Source organism: Zosterops lateralis, assembly GCF_965231275.1.
Source record: "Zosterops lateralis genome assembly, chromosome: 16".
NCBI lineage: Eukaryota > Metazoa > Chordata > Aves > Passeriformes > Zosteropidae > Zosterops > Zosterops lateralis.
In genome coordinates, this window is record NC_139776.1 from 5089180 (window position 1) to 5110884 (window position 21705).

General features: G+C 41.3%; 1 protein-coding gene across 1 annotated transcript in view; it reads left to right on the top strand.

The window, feature by feature from the left end:
* Positions 1 to 1048: 1048 nt before the first annotated feature.
* The window catches only part of OSBPL2 (oxysterol binding protein like 2), a 35909-nt gene continuing 15252 nt past the window's right edge, over positions 1049 to 21705 (top strand). The window contains exons 1-5 of the mRNA XM_083872953.1: positions 1049 to 1106; positions 1918 to 2006; positions 14018 to 14182; positions 21132 to 21279; positions 21529 to 21604. Of these exons, the coding sequence (XP_083729079.1) occupies positions 14146 to 14182; positions 21132 to 21279; positions 21529 to 21604 (261 nt within the window). The 5' untranslated portion in view covers positions 1049 to 1106; positions 1918 to 2006; positions 14018 to 14145. The remainder of the gene's footprint in view (positions 1107 to 1917; positions 2007 to 14017; positions 14183 to 21131; positions 21280 to 21528; positions 21605 to 21705) is intronic.

Genomic DNA, 21705 nt, shown 5'->3' on the forward strand with positions numbered 1-21705 from the left:
AGGAGCATTATCAGTGTTAATTCGTGTCTCATACATTGTCAGCACGTGGCTGATGGCCAAGAGCTGTCAGCCCATTCAGGGGTGAGTAATGCTCCAGAGCCAACAGTGTGCCAGCCAGAGTATTTGGGGATGGCAGGAGGGAGCTCTGCAGCAAAGGAGTGGTTCAGATTTTGTGATGATTTTCCCCACTGCCCTTGTTAAAGAACATCTGTGTCCACCTCTGATGAATTAGTTTGTGCTGCAGAATTGATCTGTTCATCCCTGTATTTGCTTTGCGCTGAGAGCTGAGTCAATGGTAAGAGAAGATAATTTTGAGGATAAGTATTTGTCTCATCCTCCTTCACTCCCAACAATTCCATACTCAATACATGGCTTGGTGGACCATTTCTCTGGCGTTTTGAGGTGTTCACTGAGCTGCTCCGAGTGACAAGGCATGGAGTGATGGAAGATGTCAGTGGGATGAAGGAATCCATAACCACAGGGATGCTGATTTGCAAGTTATATAACCCCACAAATCTGCTTGATTTCCTATTAGCCCTCATCTAGTTACAGCATCTACGAGTAAATATCCAGCTGAAGACCTCTGCCCCATAGACCATGAGGAAATTGACAAAGCAGATTACTCCACTTCCACCTGTCTTTTAGAGTGATGTGTTTTCCTAGTGCTCTTCCAGCAAGCCAAGTTACACTCTAAAATCAGCAGCTAGCTAGGATCCCACAAATCACACAGGTAAGGGCAGCCACAAGGGAGTCATTCCTGCCGGGGGGACCCCAAAAACCTCTGGGAATGAGCTCCTTGAGGAGTCCCCCCGCCCCGGGGGCTGCCGGTACCGCCTCATCTGCATAGCCACGCCCTCATCTGCATATCCCCATCGCCATTGGCCAGCGGTCTCCCCAGCGGTGGCGCGGCCCGGGGCGGTCAGGCTGGGCGCCTCATTAGCATTCTCCCCGCCTCCCAGCGGGGCGACGGGGGAGCTGATTGGTCGTCTTTGCAACGGCGGGGCGCGGCCGCGCCCTGCGATTGGCGGAGGCGCCTGTCAATCCACCGCGGCCAGGGCCGCACTTCCGCCTCGGTGTCCGCGGTGCCGTCGCTGGAGCCGGTGCAGGTAACGCCGCGGGCCGGGCCCGGGGCCGCCGCGCTCTGCTTCCCGCCCCGCTCCCTTCCCCCGGGGCCTCCGCTCCCCTCGCCGGCCCCAGCGCCGCCACAGCCCCGCGCGGGCCCGGCGCGGGGGTCCCGTCCTCAGCGGGCCGCGGGCCGCGCTGTCAGTGCGGCGGGGGCGGGCGGGGAGCGGCTGCCCCAACGCTTCTCCCGGCCCGGCGGCCGAGGGGGGCCCGGCCCGCCCGGGGGTCTCGGGGCGCTGCGGGCCGCGGGCCCGTCCTGCAGCGGCGCCGGGAGGTGCTGAGCCCGTCCCTGGTGCTGTGACTGTGCCTGGTGCTGAGCCGTGCCCGGTGCTGTGAATCCTGCCCGGTGCTGAGCCCTGCCCGGTGCTGCGGATCTCCCCCGTGATCCCCTCCCGGGCTGGCCCTGCCCCGTTCCACCGCATCCCTTGGGCTCTCCGGGCCGGGCAGGGAGCGGGGGCTGAAGGACGTCGCTGTGCACAGTGTGCGGGTCAGTGCAGCGCCCTCAGCCCCGGCGGTTTTTTTTTTCTTTTTTTTTTTTTTTTTTTTTTTTTTTTTTCCTGATTTTACCCTGTTTTTCCCATTGCTTTTGCAGCTGGGTAGTTCAGCAAAGGATTGTACGAGTCACCCGGCTCCCCAGAGGAATGTGCTGGGCTCGGTTTCAGCACAATACAGGAGCCTCAAGGGGCTTTTTAGGTCACAGCTGAAGCACAGCGAGCAGTCGGGGTTTATTTGGGGTTGGGTTTTTTTTTTTTTAAATTTTGTTTTTCAGTTACCTACTCCGTGTTTCTCTTACAGAGAAGGAGACAAGCAAGATGGGGAAAATAGCAGGAAAAAAGGCTTTTTTTTAAATAACATGCCACCAGAACTTCTGCATGGTAATAAAGGTATAAGATGCCACTTATTTAATTTGGTTATTGATCATATTTGTACTCTCTGTGTGTTTGGATTCAGGACTCCTTTTGGAAGCAGTTTGTTGCTGTGCAGCACTTGCAGGCCAGAATTTCAAATGTAGGTTCAGAATCACCTCCTGGCTTTTATGTGTGCCATAACCTTGTGTTTCCTTTCACAGAAGTATCTGCCAAAGCATGTTGAGTACAAGCAAATACTTATTTCATTTACTGTGAATTTTCTCAGAGAAATTGCATAGCCTTCATTGAGATTCCAGGGAAAGTAATAAGGAAACATGAATCTGCAGTGTTGATTTGCCCCAGTCTTCCCATAATGTTTCTTTTTCTAAAGCTTTGCATACGAGGGAAAATAAATTTCGTAATTCCAACTTAACCTTCAGAAATTCTATAAATCCATGTTCATGTTGCCATTTGGGGGCAACCACACGTGTTACCATCTTAACAAACTTTACCACCAGCACAGCTGAGGGACTTGTAAAACCTCAGGGCAGTTTCTGGAGGCAGTGACTTGGGTCACTTCCAAACGTGGAGCTGTGCCGTGGGATGGGAGTAGGAGAACTGGCTAAACTACCATGGAAGCAAGAAATTCTGATCTTCCCCCTGAGTAACCCCTTGGGATTTCAGTTACAGTAAACACAGCTTTTTCTTAAAATAGTTGTTGAGCCATAGTCATGTTTGACCATGTGGCAGAAAGCTGGGATAGAATCAGGAGTGATTCTTGTTGTTGCTTTCCTGAACCAGCAGCACCTCATGATGAATTTGTAACTTCAGGAAATCCTCAAAAGGAAATGCTGTTTGCTGTCCAGGAAAAAAAATATGGCGTTTTTTCCTCCAGAACTGGCTCTTCAGCTGTGCCAAAATAATCTTAGAGACAGAAGGCAAAAGTTTGAGATAGAAAATGGTGATTAGACAACAAAACCTGTGCCTATGGGTAGTTAAAGGCTGGATGGGATGAAGGTTTCAGTTGATGCAATGTTGAAAAGCAGTGTGGTTATTAGTTATTTGTTTGCTGACGTGATCACAGAAGATAATTTCCACTCTTGGACGGTTTCTTTAAGTCACTTTTAATAGTCTTATTGCTTTCCATGATATGTCCTTGCTGGCAGATCTTATGACTGAAACTGGTATTTCCTTCAGTCTTTCTTCTTGTGAATTCTACTGTGTGAACTCCACATATGCTGACCTAGAACAAAGGTGGAAAGCTTTGCTTTCTGTTATCTTAGAGTTGGCTGGAAAACATCCCAATCAGGCTTTTTTTGCTTTGATAAGGCTGTATTTTTAAATCACTGTTTGTAGTGCCAGTCAGATGATTTTTTTTTTTTTTGCTCTTGTTTGAAAGCAAGATTAGCCTGCAAGTACGCTGAATTTTTAAGCAGATAATTTATTAGCTTTGGTATTTGAAGTAGCTTGTCCTTGAACAAATGCAGTGTTACATCATGCTGTTCATATCTAGGCCTTCTGTTTACAAGGTGCCATTTTTCTAATCCTTCACTCAGCATCACTTTTGTCACCTGGTTCAAGAGATATGAGAAATGTCTGTATTTGACACTGGTATGATCTTGTAAAATGCTTGGTGTTTAGTCTTCTCTTTGTGAAGTGACTAAAATGTTTGGTTCTTAAAATTCTTGGAAGAAATGCACAAAATGAGGTGTGCAAAGGATGTGTGTTAAATATGGAGTGCTCAAGAACTTGAATGTTATTGCTGAGCTTGTAAATATGTAGTTTAGATGGGTGTCATCTCCAAGCTGAGTAAATTGGAAAGTGAGAGCAGGGAATAAGTTGGTCACCTGTGTCTGTCACTCTGGACATAGAGGACTTTGATGTTTTTCCTGCTAAAAAAAAAAAAAAAAAAAAAAAAAAAAAAAAAAAAAAAAAAAAAAAAAAAAAATAGAGGTTATGCTTCGTAGCAGATCTTTAATGGGTTTTATTATTTTATGGAATAGACCACCACAGAACTTGGAATTCAAGAATTCATTATCACAATCCTTGCATCGTAATAGTTACTGTGTAGACAGATGTATGATGATGTAATTATTTGCTTTGTATCCTTAAAGGCTTGTAAAAGCAAGTTGCAGGAGAGCAACAAGCAATTAGAATGTGTCAAATGTGGCTTACCATAACTTCCAGTTATACTCTTTAAAAATGTACTGTTGATTCAGTGCACAAAGATAATGTCTTAATTTTCAGGATCAATAAGTTACAAGAATAGACTAAGCTTACTTAAACTTCATTTTTTTTCCTTCCCTTAAATACAGTTGCAACTGGAAATTCATTTGCTGGTCTAGACAGATCATTTAGATTAATTCAGCATGTTTTATTATGCACATAATTTAATGAGACAGGTTTGTAGTAGATTGCAGCAGCTCTCCATTCAGAAAATGCAGAGGCTGCAGAGTGTTGTCTTCCTGGGCTTGTTTATCCATCTGGTGGGAGGGAGGGTGCACAAAAGGTGAATTGTCCCTGGAGCTGCAGAGGCAGAGCTGGACCTTTTAGTCTTGGCCCTCTTGGTTTTGTGGGTTTTGTAGTTCAGGTTTGGGAACAAACTTGTTCCCAAACTTGAACTGTCTTTGCTCTGTTGGACACGCAATGGCTGTGCTTGGTGTTAGACCAGATTGGTCTGTGGTGTTCCTGCCCCAGTCCAGTTCCTTTGCTGTGCTGCTCAGTTTTGGATGAGATAAAGGCTCTTGGGATGCTCTGAACCTCTGGGGTATTGCAAAGTTTGCATGCTTAGGGTATTTGTCAAGAAATGTGTTTCCATGACTGGATTAGTAACCTCATTATATTTTTACTAGCGTTATTTTTACACTTCTGAGTAAGTTTTTTTTAGGGCTCCCAAAAGAATCTGTTAGTAGATCTCACTGTGTTTTGATTCTAGTGATGGTGGAGGTTGAAGGTGGCAAAATGTGTGAATTCTGAGGTGTCTGTGGTTCACATCGTTCTTGTTCAGCTCACTGACTCACTAACCAGCTCTTCTGCTCCCTACAACGTGTCAGGGCAGTCAAGAGAGGATGAAAATCCCTTTAATAGCTCTCAGTGATGAAATTTAATGTGTGTTAAGGCTGCAGAGAAATTCTCTCACCAGCCTGTTCACAAGGGGCTCTTCAGCAGCGTGTGCTGACTGACAGGAGAACATTTCAGGAGAGCAGAACTGTCCCATGCATGGGTTCCTTCTAGGTTTTTGCACTAAAACAATGAAGCTGTTGAGTGGTTGTTTAATAGAGGAACAAAAATGCTGCCCATCTTCAGAGGTGTGAATAACTTTGTGTATATGCTCTCCTTTTGTTTTAAACAAAGTGCTGTGCACGTTTTGTTACCCAAGTGGGTTAATGTTCCTGAGCAGATTCTTTATTAAAACTGGGCTCTAAATGGAGATATTTGTCCTGTCTTGAGGAGTCAAAGTTAATTTTGTTTTATTTTTTTTAATGTCTTGACAACAGCAAATGGAGTAGTATTCTAACCTTACACTGGAATCCAGGAGGTATTTACTATAAATGCAGTTCTAAAGGAAATACAATCATAGCATAAACTCTGAGTTCTAAAGCTTCTGTAAATTTGTGGTATCATCTTAAACCCCCCTCACAAATAGTCTGTTAACTGTGGAATCTCTGTGTGTGAGGAGTTGGTGGTAGGCATAAAAATATGTTTTTTTACTGTAGGACTTTTCAATGGGTTAGTCACTGTCATCTTCCTGCTTTATTTGCACTATAATTGTTACCATGATTGTCTAAGAGTTTCTGTGACGATTATTTGCAAAATACCTTGTGCAGAGTAAATGTAAACCTGCATCTGGAGAGAATGAGCCCACAGAGACAAAGCTGCCTTTGAGGAGGAAGATCTATGAACATATAACTATTTTTGCTGTTCTGTGATGTTTTCTGCTGTATCTGTCTTCATAAGCTTCAGTGATCAATTTGCAGGGGTGGTTGCATTATGATGAGAAATACCCCAGCATCTTTAATTTTTTCTTCAGAGAAGTGTTCCTAGATGATAAATTATGTATCTACTGACACTTGTGTCCAAAGCCACTGTGCTTGCAGTTATTGATTACTTCCCACCTTCTCTCTTACAAGTGAGATAAAACAGATCCCTGGGAAACAACTAAGAAATAACTAGTTTTACAATACAGTGTTGAATGATTTATTATTTTTAACAGTGCGGCTAGAAATGAGCTGATTTATCACTCGTGATCAAGCCTAGCATTATGCATCATGCGTGGAGAGGTGTGCAGAACAGAATTTTGTCATTTTTTACAGTCGTGGGCCATGAAATAGTTTCCAAGGGAAAGTTACAGAGTCTGAAAAATGCTGTACCAGATGCTCTCAGGTGGAAAAATGCTTCAGATATTGAGGTGGTGTTAAGAAAGAAGAATATTTACAGAATTCTGTATGAATTTCAATGAAGTGTTTTGCATCAAAAAATATTAATCTGCTGGAATTGAGTTTCCTTGGTTTGTTTGTTAGATTTGAATAAAGTTCTGCAAGCCAGTATCCTTGGCTGTAGAACAGGATTTTTGGCTGATGTGAAAGTGGTGAATAGCCACTGATTCCATAGGTAATTGAGCACTATTCTGGGAGGATATTTTCTGTCTAGATTCATCTTTACAATGTTTATATTAAATGAGTAATGCTTCTGGTAGCAGCATTGGAACTTTGGGCTGGGGCAATGATTAATGTGTAGGACTATCACTGTCATTTGTTCTGATGCAGAAACAAGTTTTGTGGCCTTTATTTCTTTGAAAGCAAGACTTGAAGTGTTTCACTCCTAATTCCTGTGAAGCATCACCAAAAATTGGTATTTCTGAGAGAACAGAACATGATGCTGTCTGCCATAAATTGCTCAGCTGATTGGTTCAAAGCTAACCTTTCAGATGGTCAGATTTTTGTCATCATTGTTCCAAGTGCTGGCACTGAACTGTCCCCAGGCCATTTAGTAACTTCCAACTACATAAAAGCCTGTGGTGGGGACAGCTGCCATCCCCAAAGAAGTGGAAAAGTGACAGTGGCCGAGCTGATCCTCTTCACTCAGCCTCTCTGCACTTTAACAGATTTGAGAAGGAAGTTGTCCTTCTCTTGCTGTGGTTGCAGAGAGAGTTTTATCTTGCCAAGACATCTGGCAGATGATATTACATTCAAACTTTGGAGTAAGAAACAAATCTCACTTGCTAGAGAAAATCCTCTCCTGGATTCTGCCATCTGTGTGGCTGTTCTCTGGCTGAAGACGTTTTAAGTGCGTAACAGTTAATCTAAATTGCCAATTAAATTTGCTTCTTGGCTAATTTTTGTAGATGTTTTAGATCCAATGTTGCTGGTAACCTAATTTCATGAGTCAATTAAGACTCATCCTTGCTGAAGCTTTCATTCAGAGATGAAACACTGCAGTTTGATGTTTTCAGGAGATGTGTATGAATTAAACACACATGAATATTTATCTTCCAGTTCAAGTTATTTATTTCTATCCCTTGAAGTACTACAGCTATGTTTTATTTCAGCTGGCAACTCAAGAGACGATGGGGCTGGCTCTTATTCCACCACTTATGTTGTAGACTGGGGGATTTTGTGTGCTTTTTTCCCTCCCATTTCTAATTTTTAGTGTAATTATGAAGGATGTGGATGTTTGATCTTCTGATGGCTCTTTGGGAATCTCTTTCTGGACAGGAGGTGCATCCTGAACACAGGATGTCATGGAATAGTTTGGGTTGGAAGGGACCTTAAAACTCATCTCATTCTACCCCCTGCCATGGGCAGGGACACCTTCCACTATCCCAGGTGACTCCCAGTCCCATCCAGCCTGGCCTTGGACACTTCCAGGGATCCAGGGGCAGCCGCAGCTTCTCTGGGCACCCAGTGCCAGGGTCTCACCACCCTCACAGGGAAGAATTTCATTCTAATATATAATGTAAACCTGCCCTCTGTCATTTTGAAAATTCGCATTTATCCTTGTCATATCAAAGTAAAGAAAATGTTTTTCATGAGGAAGGTCCCAAGTGACTTTTTTTCCCTTCTTCCTTTCTTTTTCTCAATTGCTTGCAATTTTTCTCTTTTGACCTTAAAAAACTGAAATGATTTTTAAAATTTACTCTGGAAGTGCACACCCAACAAAACCTTGTTAGGCATGTGAAAAGGCCGATGAATGTGCTAGTTCATTAATTCTTTGGTGGCACTCTTAATTCCAGGACACTGAACTCTTATCACCCTACCTGCTTGTGCTGGTGAACCTCTGTGGTTATTTTAATGACTGCTTATTGATTCTGTGCTTGGTTTTACTTAAATGCTCCTGGATTTCACAAGTAGATTCAATATCTGTGTAATGAATAGGACTGAGTAGGACCAAGTGTTTTATAAGTCCTGTAGAGCTAGAACACATGCTTTCAAAGCCAAAAAAAAAAAAAAAAAAAAAAAAAAAAAAGGATTTTTAATTTAGCAGGGTGATGTCAGCAGAGCTTTCCAGAATTGCTGCGTGATGAGAAATTTCAGCTTGAGGTCTAGAGGAAAAAGGCACTGCAGCTGTTTCCAGCCAGCTTCAAACCTGAGCTTGCTAAGCCACATTCCAGCCCAGTGAGCCACTCATTGTAAATGCTGGTCTTTCTATAGAAATGTAAATGTTTCTTTAAGGAGGAGTAACTTTTGGTTATCCAGCCGGGTCTTTGTTGAGGATTAACCTGGAAGAACAAGTTAGGATGGAGGAGCTAGTCGAATTAACTTAGGGTAGTTACAGGTTTAAGCTCTTAGAGGAGTACAAGTTTTTTGGGTTCTTTAATTGGTGTATAAAGGATCATGGTTGAAATAAGTTGGCTGTTTTTGTTATTTTTCTCCTGAAAAAAATGAAATTTGAGAAGGAACAAGCCTACGAAGTGACAAATTTGAGGGATTACTAATTTACCAAGATAAAGGCAGTGGATTCCCACACAGTGGTTTTGGAGAGCAGCTCTGAGAAGGTGGAATGTGCATCTCCTCTCAGAGAGATGCTCACATGCACGTCACAGAATGCGTGGAGCAAATTAGGCAGTTTATAAAGTGATTTGCAAAGTCTTGTGCTTTTGTTGTCCTGGTTTTAAAAATAAGTTCAAGTGGGAGGAAATGGTTTAAAATAGGAATTTTTCAGAGTCTGGGACTGGTGTATTTCTGGAAGAGAATTCGTGTACCTTCTACTGCTGGGGACTGTGACCTTGTAGGGGACACTCTGACCTGCACAGAGCTTTGGAAATCAGAGTGTGTTAGTGGCAGTCAGATCACCTGGGACATGTCACTGCCGAGTGACAGGTTCAGCTCTATGCCTGACAGACCACTTTGTGTGACATTATTCACCCCCAGCTGATTGATAGATCCACTATCACTTTGTTCTTCCTTGGACATGGGCCCTGCCTGGGGCTGTGGGTGGTGAATAGTTTGTTACACTCTCTGCATCAGGGGTCACTGGGAGTTGCTCCTGGGATCCTCCTGGGATTTGTCTCCTATTTAGGACCAGCCCTTTCTGTTTGTTCCCTCTCCTGTAGTTCTGGAAGGCAAGAATTCTAGAATTCTGAGTGATTCCTCTCTGTAGAACCTATTTCAAGGTGTGCTGTGGATGTGTTTCTGCAGTTTTTACTTCAGCTGCATGTTTTGGTTTTTCTTTTGCCTTTGCAAAATCCTCTGTCCTTTAAGAGAGGGGCTGTCCATGGTCATCAATCAGGCATGTGTGATCCTCTCTGATAATCTATGAGAATTTAAAGGAGTTTCAATGATTATCACAGAATCATGGAATGGTTTGGGTTGGAAGGGGCCTTAAAGCTCATCTCATTCCACCCCTGCTATGGGCAGGGACACCTTCCACTATCCCAGGGTGTTCCAAGCCCTGTCCAGCCTGGTCTTGGACAGTTCCAGGGATGGGGCAGCCACAGCTTCTCTGGGCACCCTGTGCCAGGGCCTTACCACACTCACAGGGAAGAATTTTTTCCCAATATTTAATCTAAACTTGTCCTCTGTCAGTTTAAAGCTATTCCTCCATGTCCTGTCACTACATGCTCCTGTAGAAAGTCCCTCTGCACCTTTCCTGTAGACTCCCTTCAGGTAACCTGCTTTTGTTGTGCTACTCAATTACCAATGACACTTTTTAACAGCAAAAATACATATCAGGCTCTGTGCCTATATGATTAGTAGTTAGTTATATTTCTATCCCTTACCAGTTCAGATTTTGGCGCTTCTTCCTTTGGACAAACGTGGCCTTTTTATTTCAGCATTGGTACCTGCATTTCTAAATTGTGTTATTGGACAACATAGTATCTTTCTTAACGTTTTTGTGAATGGCTTTACAGCATCACCAAGGTTTAAAGCTTATTTCAGAGGAACCAAAGAGGTTGTTCTTGGATTAGAAGATGCCAGAAGCTCTTACAAGTTTTTGACTCCACATCCTATACTTAGCTAGTTTGAGTTTGCATATTTTAGGCGTTGGCCTGCAAATAAGCAAAATGACTAGGAAATCGAGGTTCGCCCAAATAACATGTTCAAGGCTTGCTTCAGTGAATTATGTTAGGCTTAGTTGTTTTCTATAAATTGCTTTAATGCTCAACTTTAAAGGTAATTTCAAAGAGTAAAATCTTATTGTGAAAATTCTGGATAATGTATCAGTGTTAAAGATAAGATAATACAGCTGCAGTACAGATTTACCAGTCAAAGTTGTACTGTTTGGATGGATATTGTGCTTTTTTTGGATGTTTTTATCTGTTGTCTTTCAGTGTGAACTTCAAAAATAGCATCTCTCCTGTAGGGAAATTATTTTGGTACAAAAATAAAAATAAATGTAGCCTTTTGTACTCATGCACACAAATCCCATAATAAATCAAATTAGTTTGTACCAACCCATAGCCTTAAAATATGAGGAAGTAGATAAGCTTTGTTGCTTATCCTGTAAACCACAAAATCTATACTGGTTGTGGTCAGGGGTGTGTTGTCATCATTAAATGAGGAATTTCCAGTTCTCTTAAGGTGCCTCTACTTGCAGCTTTCCCCTGTTATTGATAAGGTGGTTTGGTGAGTGCAGCTGGGCTGAGATCCACAGGAAAAGAACATTTCTGGGTGTCTCTGTCTTGGGCACCCAGGCTCAGCCCCTTGGCCCTGCCTGGAAAGTGAAGCCCACTAAGATAATTTTAACCTGTAAACCAGCAAACCTCAACTGCTGGAACAGTGTTCTCTCAACAAGTGAAGTCTGCATAGAAACCTGCAGTTTCTTACATTCCTGTTGATTATTGTGCATGCAAGAAAATGTCCAGATAGATTTTGTGTTTCTTCTACACTGTAGGACTGAAAGGCGAGACCATGTCAGGATGTTTATGCTTTATGAAAGATTTATGAAAGATTTTCCAGGACAGCAGCTGGTCCTGAGCTCTTGGAGGTCTGACTGGCACAGGAGTGTTGCACCCTTCTTTCAGCAATTTCAATAAAGCCTGCTGACAACCATACTTGGTGGTGTGCAGGTGAATTCTTCTGGGAACATCAGGGAATGGAGGAGGAAATACAGATTACAGATACGGAATATGAAACCACCAGGATGTTTCTGTCTTCTGCTATTTCAGCCTAGTTGAAAGTAACTTTTGCTGTTGCTCTTAGCAAGAGAAGAGGTTTTAATCCTAGCTTTTTGGCTCATGAAAGCTGAATGCTGTTATCACTGTGTTCAGCTACATGCAAATTCATGTTAATCCCTGCTATATAAAAGAACCGTATGTAAAAGAAGTGATACAAGTGGGAAGTTATTCCTAGTGTAACTCAGCAAAACATATTATTTTTTTTCTTTTTTAAAATGTTCTCAACACCTTAGGACAGTTTGTAACTGTAATTATTTAAAGCGATTTCAGTGAATATTTTGTATATAACTTACAGGCATATGATTGAACTTTCAAATAGCAGTGAGCTTCAGGTGTGGTATGAAGTAGATGTCAGGAGACCACAGCATAACTCTGCTTTTCATTTGTCTCTGATATAAAAGAACTGTATGTAAAAGAAGTGATACAAGTGGGAAGTTATTCCTAGTGTAACTCAGCAAAACATATTATTTTTTTCTTTTTTAAAATGTTCCTAACACCTTAGGGCAGTTCGTGACTGTGATTATTTAAAGCAATTTCAGTCAGTATTTTGTATATAACTTACAAATGATTGAACTTTCAAATAACAGAGAGCTTCAGGTGTGGTGTGAGGTAGATGTCAGGAGAGCACAGCATAACTCTGCTTTTCATTTGTCTCTGATTCTGGTCACTTCATTTGTACTTGGTGAGTGTTTTTATAGGAAAGTTCCGTTGTCTCTGCAGTGAAACTGCACATTGTGGGATGTAGTTCCACTTCACAAAGCCTTTTGTAATGCAATTATTATTGTGCAGGAGAGGGGAGAGGAGAAACTGGCATTCATCTGTATGACCTTATTTATTCCAATGCTCTTTATGATATTTGACAGTTTCATAAGTCATAAATTTTATTTCTTTGTGCCTTCTATACAAGACTAAACAGAAAAGGGAAAGATGCAAGAAAACATGGAGAAAATGATGTACTTGTAGTCCTGATCATGAGAGGGCTGTGTCTTGTACATATATAAGATTCCTTCTGGAAATACTGGCAGCTGTTTTGCTAGAAGGATGCAATGCTTGCAGACAATTGAAAGCATAAATGTTTTGCATCTTCAAAGATACTTGGAGGGTGAGGACTTGTAAATATATTGCTGGTGCAGGGATTGATATAAAATCCTACAATAGCAAGGAAATGAGAGGTTCCTAAGCGAAGAGTGACAAACTAAAATACCTATCCTTGAAAGACATAAAACACTTCAAGGCAAACACTAAATTAATTAACTTAGGTGAGCCCCATATTTGGCTGGTTTAGCTCCTCCCTCTGAATGGACAGTTAGAAGAACTGTATGTATGTGAAACATTCAAACAGCTTTTGTTCTGGGCAGTGAGGGGGAAAAGACTCGAAACACAGTTTGGTTTCTTGCAGAGAAAAAGAAGAAATTGGCTTCAAACATGGTAAACTCTTCTCCTAGGAGCAGAGTGCACTTCTGGCTTTGTCTCTCTTAATTGGAATGGAATTGTGCAAGTTATAATTACTCTGGAGAAACTACTGTCACAAAAGCAGTGGAATCTTCAGGATCAGAAAAAATTGAGACTGACAGATTGAGGTTGTTTTGGAGGAGATATCGATAGCATTGCCATGCTGTCATTTATTGCTGTGTACTTGGCTCCTTGTTGGAACCTGCTGAACATTTGTAAGAGTGAAAACGAAATTTTCTCATTCTTCTCCTTAAACTAAAATTGGGTGAGGTAAAAATATTTGTGTTACACCATTGCCAACCATCTGGAAAAAATCTAATTTAGTCTATCCATAAAGTAGAGCTGGAATGCTACATAAATCTTTAAGTTATTTGCAGAGCGTGTGGTTCTACTGAAGAAAATTTTGTTGGTTCTTTACATTCCTTCTAGAGGGAAAAATCTCCAGCTGTCTCTTCAAGAGTGCAGAGCAGTGGCCTGACAAAACTTCTCTCAGGGTCACTACATATTGATTGCATGATGTAGAGTCAGACCCAACATTTTCATGCAGTGGTCATGCTTTGAGATACCAAGGTTCTTTCTTGTTCCCAGCTTTCTTGGTTAAGGATGCAGCAAGGCTTATCTTTTTGCTAAGGAGAATTTTTGGTTTGTCAGCTGGCTTTTTCTTCTGTCAGTTCTCTGCTCCTTCTAGCTATACTTGCCTGAAATTTGACTTGCTGTAAATACGATACATTTTACAGTAATGTATATGGAGTGTTTATACAGAGAGAAGAGTGGCACAGTAAATCAGTTTGTTCTTGTGGCAGGTAGTAGTTGTCTTCAAAATTACTGTGGTATCAAAGAAAGCTGTTTACTTATGAATGCAAAAATCCATGTTTTGCCATGGGAAGAAACAGGAAGATTAGTGTTTGTCAAGTGTGAGTGTTTGTACACAGGAGAAATGTGGAAGCTGCTAATTCTCTTTCCCTGTCTTGTCAAATAGATCATCTGAAGCAGCTGGGTATTTGCAAAAGAAGACCCTGACAGCACAAAGATACTTAATCTCTAAATCAAGTTCAACGATGCATTAGAGAGAGCTGCACTGGCTGCACAGAGATTTCACACTGAAGGATGAACAGTGAAGAAGAGTTTTATGATGCCGTTACGGGTGAGTGATGGGCACAGCGCCCAGGGGAAGACAACCCCTATAAATTGCTTTGTGAGTGTGGTAAGAGGCTGGTAATATAGAGCTGTTCATAATAAATCAAAAAGTAAACTTACTGTTGGTAAAACTCGTAGTGCTGTCTTCTGAAAAGTAGGAAAGGAAAATTGTAGTTCATGTTCAGGCATGGAAATGAAGGGGTTTTTTGTTGACGCTTAATGCCAGTTATTGTTTCATCACTATAACAGTCCTTTAGTGGCCAGGTCTTGCTTTCATTTTTTGTGAAAATCAATTTAATAGCAGCTTGAGAAGCAGACTTCTTGAAAGGTGAAATATTTCCTGTGGGTTGTTTTTATTGTTATTGTATTCATTTTTTTTTATTTTAATGGAAAACATATCCTAAAGAACTGAAGTAGAAAATGTTTTTCTAGTCAGAAACAAATTGCTGTAAAAATATGTTTTCAAGATAGGGAGCCAAAAGTCTTTGCAATCCTATTTTTTTCTGAAAAAGCAAACATGAATCACTTTCACACTTGAGCAGTGTATCAAATAGTACTTTGCTTTCAGCTAATAAGGATGAATAGTTATTTATAAGAGCTTTAGATGGCTTTAGAGGTGAAATAAAATGCTTGAAGTATTGAAATACTTGAATAAATAAAAAGGAAATCCTCTTAAAGATCTCAAACAATTTTAAAGATTTCCCCTGAAATGTCTCTGGAGAAATCCTGTAGCAGAGGTGAAATGAGAAGTACTGAGTGTACAGTGGTTAATGTAAAATCACAGGAATGGAAATAGAATAATGAGAAGTGTGAAAGCTGAAGAAATGGAAGTAGCATGGTAGATAGAAGTGGATAAGGTACACTTAGACATGGTTGGTTGGAAATTCATGTGAGGAGTAAACAGAGGGGGCTGGGTGAAGCAGTGTGAGTGACAGCACACTGTACAGGACTTGTCACAACTATGTCACAGAGGAGAGAAGAAAATTTGGTGTGCATTCATGCCAGCTGGGAGTGATGGAGACTACTACTCTAAATTCATCTGTAAAATCAAACCACTGTACCATTAAAATCTTGAAAACACAATGGGTTGTTTCTGTATGTCATTAGTAATGTTTCAGTTCCAAGAGCTCAGGGTAATGCCATAAATGAACAAGATTTGTTTTCCACTGAAAAAGGTGTGAAACAAAATGGGCCTGTAAACATGAAGTCTGTGTTGTCCGGCTTTGATGGTGATGCATTCCTTTGTCCCTTCCTGCAGAACTGCACAGCCCGTGGTGTTTGACTCAATCTGCATTTAGACACTCTGGTTTTGTCCTCTTTCCTCTTCTTTTTCCCCTCTACCTCAAAAGGTTGATTCCCCCTGGAAGTGCTCCAGGAGGTGGTGGCTGAGCTATTGTGCATGAGCTGTTCTTGTACCTGCAGTCGTGGCTGACTGCTCAGAGCTGGGGTGTTGTGTGTCAGTTCTGTGAGCACTCCTTGTTCCATCCTCATCTGATTCTTCCACTGGGGGGACTGTGCTGGCAGGAGATAAATTTACGTATATGTGTGTATACATATATATATATATATGTATATGTTAGATGTCTTTTTTGGAGCCTGGTATTTAGTTTAAGAGCAGTGCTAGGTTTGGAATACTTTGCTTCAGATTTGTTCTCCCTCAGGACTGTCTGTCTTTAAGGATGGGTGCTCAATCCCTTTCTCAGCTGGGTGCTTTAGGAAATGCTGACAGTTTGATGAGTTATTTGCACAGTCCTAGTGAAGTCAGACCTAGTTCTTAGTATCTGTGTCTTGTCCAGGTCATTCAGAAATGTGATGCCAAGAACAGCTATAAATGGGCCTCTCTGCAATTCGTGTTCTCTGGCTGCTGATGTCTGTAGTAACTCTCTGCTCCTGTGAACATTGTGGATCTTTCACATGGTGCTTTAGTGAATTTTTTAGGTGTTAATGGGTCCTGGTAGTGCCTACCTGTGTCTTAGTTTTTGAATGGTCTGGACATGGTAGGTGTAGATGCAGTACTCTTGAGAGATCAAGTCCACAGTCACATTCATTTCTGAGCCAAGGTGAGCTTCCAGGTTTCCCAGTGAAAACTCCAGGATCTGAGCTTCCAAATTTGATTAAAAAACCTGAAATTCCCTTGGCAGGCTCCTCGGTCTGCTCTTTCCAAGGATGCTTTCCTTGTTTTTTGGTCAGAAGGGCAGAAGCTGCCTTCAGATGTGCTTAATCTGCTCAAAGTCTAGGATTGGGATGTGGCTGCCAGGAATGAGCACTTTTTCCACCTGTGTTTTAATGTTGAGTTGAAAACAGTGTGTGCACCATACTTTTCTCTTGTTCCTGCTGAGTCCTGGGCCCTGGTTTCCCCACGAGGAGCTGCAGTGTGTTCCCAAAGTTCACTGATTTTAGGAATTGGTTACTGGAGTTTGTGTCCTGTAGGGAGTAAACCAGGCTTAGAGCACTTGGGCTCTGTGGGAGTTACTCCAGATTTCTGCAGCACACTCAGCAGCAGCCCAGGTAGTTTACTGCCTCCTTTAAGGTTGTATGGACTCACTCCTTGAGGAAGTCACAGCTTTTCCATAGTTATTAATTAATGACATCCACTTGTAGACTACAAACCTCTCCTAAGGAGACCCCTGATTTTTGTACTGCTGGATTTATCTCCTTGGCTGAGAAGTTTCCTGCTCTGACACTGTCCCCATCTCATCCAAAAGACATGTTCATAGGAGGGAATTGTGTGCTGTGTGGTTGGGAATCATACTCCTGGCACATGATTTGTCCCTGACTGGATGATGATGGCACTTGGAGAGGAGCAGCATGGACTGGGGGATCGATGAATCAAGGGGATGAATCGAGTTGGTGACAGAGTTCCATGGGGAGAAGTTTCTTTGCAGTCAGAGGTTATTAGCATTGCTGACTCTTGACAGCCTTACCTCGTGAGTGAGCACTCCCCTAGGGAATCCCTTGGGAATGTTACCTGTGATCTCACTTAATTCCAGACATCACAGCTGTCAAGAATCTGCTTTTTCTCAAATTCCAGTGGCTGCCTTCTCTGAGGCTGGATCAGGGTAATCTATGGTTAATCCATAGATGAATTTCAGATTCTTTGAATTTTTCTGTGAGACAAGGAGCATATAGTTTTGATCTATGTCACCTTGGGTGTGTTAATGCCACCACAGACTTTGTAAAGACTTTGTGACCTCTTTTAGAGCTGTATCCTTCATTGATATAATCAGGTATCTTTCTGCCAAAGCATTTTGTGAAAGTGCTGCCACAAAGCAGGAAAACGCTTGGCTGTTTACTAGGGTAATTTATTTTTGAGAACATGAATAATTCAGTTTTGCTTTTTTAAATATTAGCCTGCAGTTCCATGGCAATGTGTTCTGTGCCCATGAGGCTCAGCTGGTTCATCCAGCCAGGTGTATTTGTGAGGATGTTGTTCTCTGTTGCTTTCACAAGGAACAGAGTTAGGAGGAGGAAGTGAGATTATCTGCCAAACTGATATATTTTCATTCTGTCTGGAGCAGACTGAATCAATGGCTCTGTGAGTATTGCAGGTGTTGTGAAAGGCCAACCTGCCTCCGTCAGCTACAGCTTGGACTTATTTTGGAAAATGGAGAATGATTAATTTCTGGCAGAGAAAAACAATACCTCTTGCTTCACTTGCTGTCTGCCCTTCCAACATGTTTATCCTATTCCTTATGCCTTTTTTGGGTCTGAAGGCTCTCAGTACCAAGGTATTTTGATTCCCTTTCTGCCCTGGCTGACAAGGCTTAATTAGTACTCAGGGAGGTTGCTGAGTGTCCAAAGGGGAGGTCTCGTGTCTCTGTCCGTGACTCAGGAGCAGGGCTCTGCTGCCTTGGCTCGTGGGCAGCACACTCTGACTGCACTTGTTTCATTTGCAGGATGTGGAAGAGGAAGGCTAAGAGAACTAAAATTTCTGGCAAGTCACTTTTCTTTAAGCTCTTGAAATAGATTTATGTTGGCACCCAACTTGAGTATTTTACTTTGAAAGTTTTAAGACTTTTTGAAAGCTTTTGTTTCACTCTTAACCCATGTCAGTGGGTTTAATCTAATGGCTGACATTGTATTTCTGTCTCTGGTCCCCTATCCTCCTTTTAAATCTCCATTTTTGTCCTCACTCCCAGTGGCTTTTCAGTATGAAAACTATCCTATAAGTAACTCTTACCTATTCAGTTTCTCAGGTTCAAAGCTTTATTGGCAGCTGGTGTAAGGCTCTTTTTGGAACTTAGAAAACCTACAACAAATCACTTCTGTAAGCTGTTTTTCTTCCAGATCAACTTCCTCTGCATAAAATGGTGTCTAGATAGTTGTTAATAGAACCATAATACCTAGAACTTCATTGAGAAGCATCTTCTGAAACTTTATCAATGGGCTTGTAGTGGATAAGTCATGTGATGGTGGAAAGTGTAGCTGAAAGTCTGTGATTATCTGGCTGTGTACCACAGTGGTTTTGGTTTGTTTTTAAGTAATTAGGTGGAAGTGCAGTCTAATAAAAGCAAACTTACCCTTCTGACGTACTTCCTTTTCTGGAGCAAGGATTAAATTTTTGTTGTTTGTCTGCAAGACACTCATTTGAATTGGCATTTATTTACTTACCACTGAGATATTGTTGTCCATAAATAATAAATATACTTGAATCTAAATTCCTGTTGTGCTCTACAGGAACCAAGACAAAACAATTCTGAATCATAGGAAACAGAAACACTAATGTGGATAACACAATAACCGTTTGATAGGATTTGCAGGGTTTCAGGTACAATGTAAAGACTGAAATTACAATAACATTTTTCAAAACTATTCTCCTATCAGCCAGTGGACTGTTCCTGTTGTGAAGCTTTACTTTCACACTTGGGTGTTAATCTTATTGAAGTGATGCTGTTCTTTGTATCATATAAGCTTGATCAGTTTTTTGGGTGAGGGTATTGTACCAAAAACCAATTTATTTTTTTTTCCCCAACTTATAGTTAAGCTAATAAGCTATTTTGCTGCTTGTACTGTAACAGGTTCAATAACTGCTAATATATGGTTAAAAATACTATTTTAAAATCATAAATATTTTGTTGTGTGTTGACTGAAGGTTTTTTAAAGACAGGAGTTTCAGGGTAGTCCTCATTTTAATGACCTGAATCTATGACTGTCATGCTTTCCAACTGAGTACTAAGAGTGCCAAGGCGTGGTTATTGCTGGATAATTACATTTTTGTGACATCAAAACGTGGGAGACAGGACAAGACATGACATCACCCATTACACCTGCTGTTTACCAAATAAGATCATATCACTGGGACTTCCTGGTGCAGTTCTGAATGTTATTGCCATGGTCTTGATCCCTGAAAAAAGTGCAGTTTTTTGGTTTTGGAATGTGTGCCTTGCATGAAATTGCTCTAATACAGCAAAAGCAGCCATTGGAGAGGTTAAAATAAAGCTGAAGTTCTGCTTTGTAAAAAAGTTAATGGCACAGGATCACAGCGTTTTAGTCTATTTAAAATTGAAATAATCCTTGTCACGGTTGATTTCTTTACTCCATTAGAGTGTTTACAGGCTTTGTAATATTTCAGAATCTTTCTGTACCCACAGCTGGACTCTGTGACAGGCCATAGCTGAGTGTGACAGGAACTCAGTACAAAGACAAGGGGCTGCCCAGGTTGTGACAGCTGGAATGAAAGGAATGCAAAAATTATGGCATGTATTCCTTAAAACCATGGCAAAAATTGTATGCCAGCAAATATTCATGTTTGCTGTTACATTTTGACTCTGACTCGTAAATTGGAAGCTGAAAACTAAAGTCTTTCTTGAGGAAGAATTGACCCCTTTGGCACTCAGAAAGGACTTAATGATCTTAGAATTAATTTCAGCAAAAATGTTCCTTTATCACACTGGTTGATCAGCAGTGTTTTCTGTAGTAGTGCTGTGGCAGTTGTGAGGGATTGTATCAATTGATCATTTTAGGGTGCTTTGTGGTGATTCTGTTGTGGTTTACAAGTGGTTTGGTTCTGCAGCACTGAGGGGAGGCCTCTTGCTGTTGATTGAGACCAAGGGCGTGTGCAGAGGTGCATAGAATGCTTTTAAAATCTTATTCAAAGCTATATCCAAAATTCGTCATTATTTATATTACTGTGTGTGTAATTTATGTGACTAAAAATCATTAGACTGGAATCTTGGATTGTTGGTTTAGTCCAACTTTTACTTACAGCTGCTTGATAACACAGGTTTGTGTTTGACAGATTCCTGCTGGTTTAACATTTTTGGGGTTAAAGCTGTTGCAAGCACGTTGCTGAAGCTGGGGTTTGGTTACAATGGTGTTTCCAGTAGCTCTTGACCAAGGGGATGGATTTTGGCCATAGGAAATGCAGCAGGTCAGGCTGTAGGTCACCTGTAGAGCTCAGGGAATAATTCATCCTGGTGTCCACATGTTCCTGCTGCAGCCATTAGGGGAGTGTTAAATAGTTTGGACATATGGGTGGCAAAAAGAAGTTCAATATCCTACATTTCTGTGGTTCCAGTTGTCTGGGTGTTAGCCCCTCCATTGTGAAATGGCTGTTTTCTCTTTTCTTTTCTCTTTTTCTCCTTGCCTATTAGCAGTGTAAGTTTAATTTATTTGAGGTCTTTGAGGAAAACTACATAACTGAAACAAATTATTGTAATTACAGTGCAGCTCTGAAAATGAGACAATGCAGCTAATCTGATTAGAAGCTACTCGAGAGCTTTTAAGATTCTAAATGAATTTTATATTCAGCAGTGTGAAAAATGATAATTCCTGATTCTAATGCAATAATTGGCTCATAATACTCCTGGAAATTAGGTCACTTAATAAAGGTTTTCACTCTGATACTCTTTGAAATAAACTAACCCAGTGTACTTCAAGTGAGACTTGCTAAATGTGGGTGGCACTCTGTGGTATGGTAAGGTTCCTGAGAAAGTTGCCTTTTGTTTTTTATACAGGCTTTGACTCTGACAATTCTTCAGGAGAGTTTTCAGAAGCAAATCATAAAGTTCCAGAAATGCTTGATCTAGATCCACACCAAAGCAATAGGACTGGAAAGCATAATGGAGAGACAGAGATACAAGAAAATGGGATTAAGAAACACAGGTAAACACATAGAGCTGCATGGGAGATGAGAGGTGAGCGTGTGCTGGCTCAGACCTTTTGGGGCATTGCTGTTGTCATGCAGAGGGTAATTCTCTGGGGTTGGAGAGTCATTTCACCTGTCTGCTTCCTGTGCCGAGTCTGGGCTGATGCTTTGCTTCCTTTATAAGTTGCTTCAATAGAAAAGAAAATGGCTTGTTGTTTAATGGGCTGATAATGACAGTTCGATTTTTTTACTTTTTTCCATTACAGGACATCATTACCTGCCCCAATGTTTTCTAGAAGTGATTTTAGTGTGTGGAGCATATTAAAAAAATGCATTGGACTGGTGAGTTAGCTTGGATGAAGTATGTGTGCTAGTTCTCCTAATGTCAGCTGATTAATTTTATTGCTTAAACATCAAAACACAGAATCTAACACCTGGTGCAT